At 40.2% G+C, this 10,169-nt stretch overlaps 1 protein-coding gene across 1 annotated transcript in view; it reads right to left on the reverse strand.

The window, feature by feature from the left end:
* LOC148052134 (uncharacterized) overlaps positions 1–6,333 on the reverse strand; it is a 79,810-nt gene extending 73,477 nt beyond the window's left edge. The window contains exons 1-2 of the mRNA XM_087730322.1: positions 6,203–6,333; positions 3,458–3,543 (exon numbers count right to left, since the gene is read on the reverse strand). Of these exons, the coding sequence (XP_087586448.1) occupies positions 3,458–3,543; positions 6,203–6,260 (144 nt within the window). The 5' untranslated portion in view covers positions 6,261–6,333. The remainder of the gene's footprint in view (positions 1–3,457; positions 3,544–6,202) is intronic.
* Between the last annotated feature and the right edge of the window lie 3,836 nt (positions 6,334–10,169).

A 10,169-nucleotide genomic window follows, 5' to 3' on the forward strand; every position in this document is an offset into this window, starting at 1 on the left:
CTGTCCACAGCCAGCAGATAAAAAGGACAATCTTTACCCCACTAACTCCTCATGATGTAAGGTAAAAAGCGCTCCTCAAGAGACAGGACTTTGCAAAAACACTAAAGTGTCCGTTTTAATCTTGATGAAATCAGTTCACAAATAAGTAAGAACAAGGCCCGTTATATGCAAAGGTAGCATATCCCACACATCTTTGTTGCACTAAAAGACAACAGAAAGAGAAGCAGCACTTTAAAGAAACAGGAAAAAACCAGAAAATTTTAATATTTTTCTTTGCATTTGGTACATTTATGAGAATGTTCTTTTTCCAGGGTCTGTATCTGAAAAATCAGGAAAACCTTCCAGCCAAAAAAAAAAAAAAAAGACTCTTTGACAGAAGTACTGTTCAGAGTGATTCATTTGAAAGTGCTGAACTCATATTCAGAGTCTGAAATCTAGGAACCACCAGCTGGGCTGGGACTCAAAATTACAGGGATGGAGTGAGTTTTTGAGTTGTGCTGCATTAAGTAGTGGAGGCAATTGCTTTTCTCACCTATTCCACAAGGGAAGGAGGAAGGGAAACATTTAAGGATTAAGAAAAGAAGACTTAGTATTATTGGGTTACAGTATCTTACACCACTAGAGGCTGAATCAGAGTTTGCATTAAAAAGGAACTTCAAAAATTTAAATCAATCTTTTACAACGAGCCATTTCAAGATGGAGCTGGAATAAAAACAAAAGAAATAAGATAAAACTGTGCATATTAAATTAGTTAAAGAAGAATCTGTTTATGTACTGGAAGTTCACTCATAATAAAGGGGCAAGAAAAGGACCTTGTTCCTGCCAAGTGTCAGCATCACTGCCAAGGGAAGGAGGAGGGAGTCCATGTAGCATGTATAAGAGGGAATATCTATAGGTCACACATAACCAGCATGGAGGAAGCCTGCAACAGAAGCAATGAAATAGCCACAGACTCCTGTACACTGTTTAAGGAATGAAGGGGGAGGTCACAGACCTCTTCTATTTTAGTTTAGGAGTGATGAAAAAAATGCTGTCAGTTATCCATATCCAGCTAGGGAGATGCCTGGTACATTCATTTAATCCACATTGCATAATGTGCTACTTAAAGTGAGCCCAACCAGATCAAGGGGTAGCAAAACAGGTATACTGGTTCCCAGGAGTCATAGTCAACCATATGTAGCTTACGGTCAGCGCTGTAGCTGCAGACGGCACGCAGGAAGGCAAGTAACATGGTGGCTATTCATGGGTATAAGTGGCAAAAGAAACGTGTGCAAGTCAGCATCCTGAGAACAGAAATGGACTTTAGGATCAGGCAGAATTATCAGCAAAACAGCTAACAGGAGGGTGTAAAATAAAGCAGGCCTGATCTGCTTTAACTCAGCCTTCACCTGTCTCGGCACACACAGGCACAAATGGGCATCCCTCCTCCTGGAGCCAATGACAGCAGTGGGCTGCACTCATTCCAGAGTAAATTACTCACTTTCTTAGCGTGATTTACACTAGTCTACCTCTTACAGTCACATACAAATTATAGCAACTTGCTTATATTATCTTACAGGTATTTACAACCATGAAGCACTTGAGTTGGGTCAGAGAAATTTGATGAAAAGAGAAAGAGCTACAGAAAGCTTAAACAAAAGATCAAAAGGGCTCTGTCAATGTAATAAGGGTATCAGTAAACACTCTAATTTCTTCACTGTATTACTAAAAGTGGCATTGCTATCGTAAACAAATTCATATTTTTAATTCAGTTTACTTAACACTACCTATGACCTCCATTTACTTTTGCTGTTTCTCTCAGTTTGAACAACGAAAAGCAATAAAGCAAGTTTCACTTTTGCTTCCAGCCAGTTTCACTTCCAGAAAAGACTATTTATTTGTTAAAAAAAACACAGGTTGATTTCATTGGAATCAAAAGCTGCACCCATTTCTGCTGGTCTCTGATTCAATAAAAGCTTTCATAGAACACTCAGGTTTAGGTTAAATTAAGTTGACAGAGTTTTGATAATGAATATTCAATTGATTTACAGAGAGATTAATTTAGTCCAGATTGTTAGCACAGCTATTGATTTAAATTGCAAATTATAGAATTTCACAGAATCACAGAATTGTTGAGGCTGGAAGGCACCTCTGCAGACTGCCCAGTCAAAACTCTCGCTCAAAGTAGGGTCAGCAAGAACAGGTTGCTCAGGGCCATGTCCAGTCCAGTTCTGAATATCTCCAAGGACAGAGACTCCCCAACCTTTCTGGGCAATCTGTTCCAGTGTTCGATCACCCTTACAATTAAAACTGTTTTTTCTTACGTTTAAGTGGAATTTCCTGTGTTTCAGTTTGTACCTATTGCCACCTGTCCTTTGACTAGGTGCTTCTGAGAAGAGTCTGGCTCTGTATTCTTCACTGCCCCCATCAGCAGTGGGCCCACATTTTCCCTGGCCTTCCTTGTGCTGCTGATGTACCTGCAAGAGCCTATCTTGTCACCCTTTGCCATGTCCAGATCCCTAAGGGCTTTGGCTTTCCTCACTCCATCCCTGCACACTCAGACAGTGTCCCTGAAGTCCTCCTGGGTGACCTGACCCTGCTTCCACCTCTTGTTTCTTCCTTGCTTCCTTTTTATTTAACAGAAATTTAATGTAATGGAAAGCTATACCAGCATTCTATTTTTTAATTTTGAGTGGATAGTCTCCTTAACGCAATTGCCTTTCTAGTCCAGTGCAATGGGGATATCAAAGTCCTGTTTATATGCTTTAAAAAATTTTAAATAAAAAAAAGTAGAATAACAATCTCTATGAAGGCACAGTATTGTGGCTTGCTTTTACAGTCTCTCCCCTAGTAACCTGCTGTACACCACTAGCTCCAAGAGCAGGAGGTGGACTAGAGTGTTGCACTTCCCATCAAGTCATGGTTTGTAAACTCTGAACAAAGACTGATCAGTGAGGAACTGCACTGTGTAGCCTGCACAATCTTCATAAAATAAATTAATGAACAAATAAATATTCCCTGATGGACGAGCCAGCCAGCAAATATCCCACAAGTTCCTCCCCAGACCTATTCCCACAGGTAGGCTGAAGAGCAGACATCTAACTACACTCCCACAAACACAGCTGCCCAAAGACCTTGGTCCCATTTCTCCTTTGCTCTCGAGCCTTTTGCAGCTGCGAAGAGCAAATGAAATGTGAAAATAAAAGCCAGTTCTCATGTGTTTTAGACCCAGTGTTACACCTCCAGAGACTGGGATACCAGCACCGCTTCTGCTCCCCTAACCACTCTCAGTAAGCCCCTTGCAAGTGCTGAAGGTCAGTAACTGCCGCCATTTTGAGAGCTGTGTAATCCTCCCCTGGTCTCTTTCCCTGACATATACAGCATGTCTCGTAGAGTTTTAGTTCAACGAAAATATCGGGAAGCGCTTTAAATCCTTTTACCAGAGACAGTTACACCTTCTTTGTTACCTGTAGCTCACCTTTTCTCTCAGAAGTTCCTCAGGTTTCTGTGAAACACCAGTTTCCTCCGCGTAGGACCGAGGTCTCAGGCCACCAGCGCAGCGGTCTGTGGAAGGATGAGTTTGTACACTTGTAGATGGAGCACAACTGCCTGTCTCTGCCCATGAAATTGTGTCGAGGACAACCGCTGCTTAAGAAAAACTCTGCTGACACTTCACAGACTGAAAAGGACCCACTGTCACTTGGCAGAGCATTGCCCACCACTTCCCCCTGAGCAGGGCAGCTCTGCCTGTGCCTGCAGCCTCCAGCCAGTGACAGCCTGGGTGCTGGGCACGTCTGCGGGAGCGGGATCAAGCCCAACTCTAAGGCAAGAGAAAAGTAGTGGAATAAAAAGGAATCTAAGCAAAATCTCACAACTGTTTTAAATCAGCACTGCTACTCTCTGCTGGTTCAAACACACAAGGACCGGGCGCTACTGCACCAGCTTGCAGCTTTTCATCGTAACATAGGATTAGGTAACAGCAGGTTAATTTAACAGAAGGTTGGTCGGTACAGAATTTTATAAGGTTGGTTGAAACGTGCGTATCCTCTGCTTTGTTTTTTTTTTTTTTCCTAGCTCCATTCTCTCCTCAGCTCACCACTGCTGGCAACAGCAAGAGCAGTGATCAGACTTTGACCACTGAGGCTGCTCTGTCTCCCATGAAAATGCTCCTTAGCTCTGTAATCCCCTCACTCTCCGCATGGGAAATACTTGGGAGTAAAGAGACTCAGCTTTATAGTGACTCCCCAGTAACTCAGCTGCCTCTGTAGCACTACAGGTACTACTAGTGTTCAGCAAAGAATAAACAACTGCAGTCAAAAATTTAATAATTCATTGTTTTCCAAAGAGGTAGTTCATCCCGCTTCACTGCTGTCTGTAAGGGTCCTCATCACCACTGCATCAGAAGGGCAAGAGGTTTTCCCGCCTTAACATTAAAAAACAAGATATAGACAAATACATAGAAACCTACTGCAGCAGATGAGATGACACCCTTCATCTCAGCCTAAATCAAACCTAAACTTCCCTTGGTCTCAGTTATGCAGCTATGCCTGAGTATGGACAAGAGCACTGATGGAGCGCAGGCAGCGGAGGAATGCATGACCAGCCAACATCGGTGGTGCTGCACAACTCTCGTCAAGAAATAACTGAATCTATAGTTCTTAAAGTACTCTAAGAACGGGGACCAATGGATTCTGGCATCTCAAAACCTGTGGTGAAGTTTTGAGAGGATGGCAGCATTAGTATTTTATGTCCCTTTCAAAATTTGGTCAAAGTTCTCAGCCATGCTGGCCGCTGTAATGAGGACAGCAGTTTCCTCCTTCCTTCTCACGTCCTGCCACCATCCTCTCCCAGATCAGCTCTAAATCACACGTAATTTACTTCCACAAGCCTTTTAAAAAATTCAGCTTGTTTATCACTGATTATTATTTTCTATTTTGATGGCAAGACTACCCTCATTACTGTTTTTTAAGACGCATAAAAGGGACATTTGTCTTACATCTGTTTCTTAGCATTCTGTCTCCTCTCTGCTAAAATCAGGTCCAAATTCTGTGCTGTCCTGCTTTTGCAATAAATACAAGTAGATTCAATAGCAAGGTGAGATCTTTGCTTTTACCCTCTTAATGCAAAAAAGGCTTGGAGGTTTGTATGGTTGTTAACTGTTCTTTGCAAATCTAGCTGATGAAATAGTACTCAAGGCAAATTAGTGAGAAAAGGCAAGAGTCTCAAGTGGTGCAAGCCCACAGAGCTCACTTTCAGCCTTCAGACAACATTTATATCACCTGAGAATTTGGGATAGCTACATTAACAGTAATTTGCTTTTATTACAAGTCCTGCTGTGTTTAGATACTCTGGAAAAAAAACCCCAAAATATCATACAAAGCTCTTTTTTGGTGTGATTCCTTCCCTTCCCACCTCTGGAAGAGAACTGATTATGACAAGCAGGAGGAACTAGTCCATTAGGATCCTGTATGCTTTCGCTCTTTTAACATTCCTAGCATCATACAGTTTGACCTAATGGCTCAAATTCACCTCAGAGTGCCACAAAATCCCCATACATGGCTAGTACCAAATGCACATGCTTACTTTTTTGTATTCCTGTCTTTCAGGACATGGGCTGAAGTCCCTGTTTCCCAGAGAAAGATCTTTTGGGAGGACAAATCTAAAGATCCATGCAGGCCACTAAACCCATGAACCAACAGCAAGTCTCACTCAATGCCTAATAACTCTTTCACCAAGATGTTTGCTAAGCTATGCCTTTCTTTCATATTTTGACTTTTTCTAGTAGCAAATTTCTGGGGAAAAAACCCACCACACACACGCATACACACACAGCTTGGAAAATCACAGAAATGGCAAAGTTGGTTTCTATTACCTATTACCCTGCCTACCTTAACTCCGGATATAAATCCAGGCTTAGAATAAACACCCTCATCAGGTGTGTCATTAGGATGAACAAATAGTTAGCTGAATGAATACAGGGGGTAGATTCAGGGAAGATTTTTAAGGATTCATAGCTGTTGTCCCTTGTCTAGTTCTTTGACCATTCAAAAATGTCTTTTATGACTAAAGCCTTCCCCCCACCCATATATATGTCCCTGAAAATTGAGCTGATCTTCTTATTTTTATTGTGTTTTCTTCCAGATTTTACCACAGCAATCCGGGCACCTGCCCAAAATTTATAAATGAAAATCTCCTCATGCAGCACAGCATCAGCATCACATACCAGCAGCTAAGATATTTTCTCTTTCTCTCTGTCCTGAATCCAAACTGGCATACCCCATGTCACAAAGCTGCTTCTTCTGAGGCGGTGCAGCAGAGGTGGTTATGTTTGTGTAGGAAGTCAGAGCCGCTCGCACCAATGAGCGTTCGCACTGCTGGCTTGGCCCCAGGAAGGGAACGCTCTCCCTTGGAAGAGGAACTGAAAGTATGCCTGGGGAAGCCTGCTTTGCCTCTGACCAAACTAGCTGTCTAAGGAAATGCCAGACCTTGCTGCACCGAGGTCAAATGTAGAATTATGTGGCAGTTTGATAAGCTATAGTACGCTAATTTATTGGCTATTTTAAAAAAAGTAGAGGAAATTTTATTATGGATTACTTTGCTTTCCTGAAAACTTTGTATAATTAAAAACATCTGGAAGACATTTCAATATATCATAAACAAGAGGAAATCCAAAGCACGTGACTTCTAAGAAAATGATGCAAATACCTTTCTATGCCAAAATTTACAGTAATCTGTTTTTCTTATTTTGCTGCAGGGGGGGAGGGAGAACGAATGGAGGACAAGTCAACAATGAGAAAACTACTAGTATAAAGAAATATACTATATTAGGAACCACCGTTTCACGAAAAAATACTATTTTCTTAAAAAAAAAACAAAACCAAAATCACTAAAATAGATTAGGCTTTCCCTCCCCACTCTTCCCCCCAACTAATTAGTTTCCAGGGAATATATCCTTCTGGAGTGGATAAATGATGACATCAATCCTGACACTATTAGGAGCCTATCAGTGAGAAAGGAATGGGAAAGGAGTATGTTTTGGATGATTGTAGGTAAAGGAAACTACTGGTTTAATCTACAAAGTACTATGCCTCTTAATTAATATCACTAAATACCTACAGCCTTTATGACAGTTCTTTAAGAAATAAAACAAACCAAACAAACCAAAACACCAACACAGTTCAACCTATTACTAAATATCTTAGTCTGAGTAATCCGTTGTTTTATGAAATACAGTAAGATTTATGGGCTTTAAAAACAAACACAAAAAGCTTTACAAGAAATCCCCAACACAGTTACTAAAACCCCCAACAATTAATTACTAAGTTCACAGTAAATGAAATAATGCACGAGGAGAATAGTGAAAATGTTTATAACCAAATCTAAAAGTCAAGAGAAACTTAAAACTGGTGTTGGGTTCACTGGAAAGACATAGAAAAACAAAGTTGAACTGTCCCAGAGTTCAAGGTGGTTTATATTTAGAATTTCTGTTGAGTGCATGGGCAACTATCATAAAGTTTATATCAGCCCCTAGCTGGAACTTCACCCCAAATCACTATTTCAATACATAATTTTCATTCAGTCCTACAGTTGGGTTTGTCCAGATCTCTTGAGAATGAAGTTGCTAAGTAATGGAAAATATTTTTTTCCTTTCACGTTCTAGAGCAGAATGGGAGAGAAACAAAAATCTGGGCTGAGAGCAATGACCAGTCCAAAGTCAATCACGAACTGTGAGCTCGCTCGAGCTGTGCCATATGTGATTCAGCAGCTCTCTTTCCCAGAAGACGCTGCTAGGGCGCTTCAGAGCAGAATGAGATTACGCGTACTGATTGCTTTCTCCTGGTCTTGCCTACCTTCATTCTGGGACAGCTCAGGGCTATTCTGTCAGATGAACACCAAAACTTCCTTCACTAGGGGAGTCTTAACATGGGCCAGAGGGAGTGAAGTAACATACCTAGTGTACGTGGAGAGGAGCTCCGTGGCTAAATCCTAGAACTCTGGGTGAGCCAACTGCCTATTGAAATCAGTGATTTATTATTAAAACCACCTTGTGTGAGACCACTGATATTTTACTGACCCTTTCCTTTCTTATCAGTTTTAGGGGTACTAAAATAGTTACAAAAGCTGCCATTTAAATTTTTCAGATTATTATCATGGGGTATCTGAACTAATCTTATATGTTACAACAAATTTTGCAAATCCCACCTTTCAATGCTATTGTTTCAGGCTCTTTACAAACTCAGGTATAACTTACTTCATTGGCAACATTCATATCACATTTTAGAGGCTATTTCCCCAGTACTAATGACTTTCTTTAAAAAACAAACTAAAAATCTGTTTGAAGAACGTGATGAGAATTCAAAAAAACAGCAATTCCTCCAGCCCCAAAATTATGAAATTACAGTATGTCAAATTTTAGTATTTAGAGAGAATGCAGTGCTTGCTGGTGAACTGTACTATATAATTTAGGGAAGAGCTGATGAACTATGTTCTCACAATTTCAAAGGCATTTATTTTGTTGAAATAACTTTAGGTTATTTACTTTGTGACAACGAGTGTCTTTTACTAGCACTATGTGCAAAGAAGGCCCAGTTCTGATTGAGTACTCTGATTAGGACTGTAATGTTGCCAATGAATCAAAACAAAAATAAAGAGTTCTTTATATTTCCTTGTATTTTGAAAAGAAAACACTTTGGAGTAAGGAAAAAAAATATTTTATGCTATTAAACAATACATACTGTTTAATCAATTGCAGTGAAGGAATTGTGATAACGCTTTGAATTTTTTTCCCTTTAATGAATATTTGTGGACCAAGTCTGAATTCTGGAAATATGTTTGATAATTGCATTTGACAATCAGGCATTGATCCCTTTTCTGCAGATGAATAATACCTAAACTAGAGTTTGCATAATATCAAGTATGTTTACATTTTTAATGAACAATTTTGATCTTATAGGCTGCTTGCAAAGTAAAACATCTGTTATTAGCAATGATGATTGTGGTTGGTCATTTAATCACCTGATACTGTATCTGTTCTCTCTTTTTGAATGAACTGATACATCTTCGGGAACAAACCAACCTCTACCTAAACAAAAACTGTTCACGGAAATGTTGGCAAAGAGTGAGTACAACGGGATATGAACTTTCTCGAACCCAGCAACAATTCTGACAAATGTTCAGAAACATTGTTTGGGCAATATTCAACCAGCTCTGTTACACAGTATTTTTAGTGCAATAGAAAAGACTCATTAACATTTTCCTATGAGAAATCTGAGTTTGTAAGGATATTATATTTTCATAGCATTATCACAAATTGAATCCCTTTATCCAAAATAAATTAAACATTTGTTTCCTAGAGTACAATACTGGAATGAAAGAACAAGTCAAATGGCTTAATCAATAACTTTTTAATTTTAGGACTTGTCAGCTTTCCCTTTCTGTTTCAGATTTTTTCCCTTCTAGCATCAATGATGACAGATTGAAGGGATATGTAAATGGGTGAAATGCCTCAAATTTGCAATCCAGTTGGACAACATAATTTCATTTGGGAAATCTCACCTCTGCAGAAAAGTGTAAAAAAGTTCCGAGGTGTAATTGCAACAGGTGGAACAATCTTCTAGCCTAATAGCACCTGTCAAGGACATACTTGCACTGGCATTTTGTACATACTGGCACAGAAACCATCACTGGGGAAAGGAGGGGAGAGCCGATGCTACAGTACCAGCAAGGCCTGCCAGTTCCAACCCCCACCCCAAATCCCTCTGACAAGCCAAGAATGGCTACGATGGGTTTTTTTACTAAAACTATTCACAATGACAGCCACTGCCCTTGGGCAGCACGAACACGATTCTTCCCATAGAGAGTAATACCATTTGGCGGGCACTAACAAGAGGAAGCTGCAACGTTTTCTACTACTATGGCTAATTTTGGAAGAGGTCGTCCCTGTCTGTGACCTCATATTGACACACGGGTTACGCTGAGGTGGCAGGCATAGATTTTTATACATGTTGCTATTTGTAATGTGCACTTTTATTCTGGGGTGAGGTTGCAGTACAAGAGAGAACCTGAGCACATGCTTACCTGAGCTGGATCTCAGGTGTCCAGACAATAGAGTGAATTTGATTAAGGTTTTGATCGCTGTAAGTAAAACAATCAACAAGTGCATAAATGAAGAGACTCTATATAATTACAGA

The sequence above is a fragment of the Nipponia nippon genome, unplaced genomic scaffold (assembly GCF_047370975.1).
Source record: "Nipponia nippon isolate SJK-2023a ecotype South Korea unplaced genomic scaffold, ASM4737097v1 scaffold_5, whole genome shotgun sequence".
Lineage (NCBI taxonomy): Eukaryota > Metazoa > Chordata > Aves > Pelecaniformes > Threskiornithidae > Nipponia > Nipponia nippon.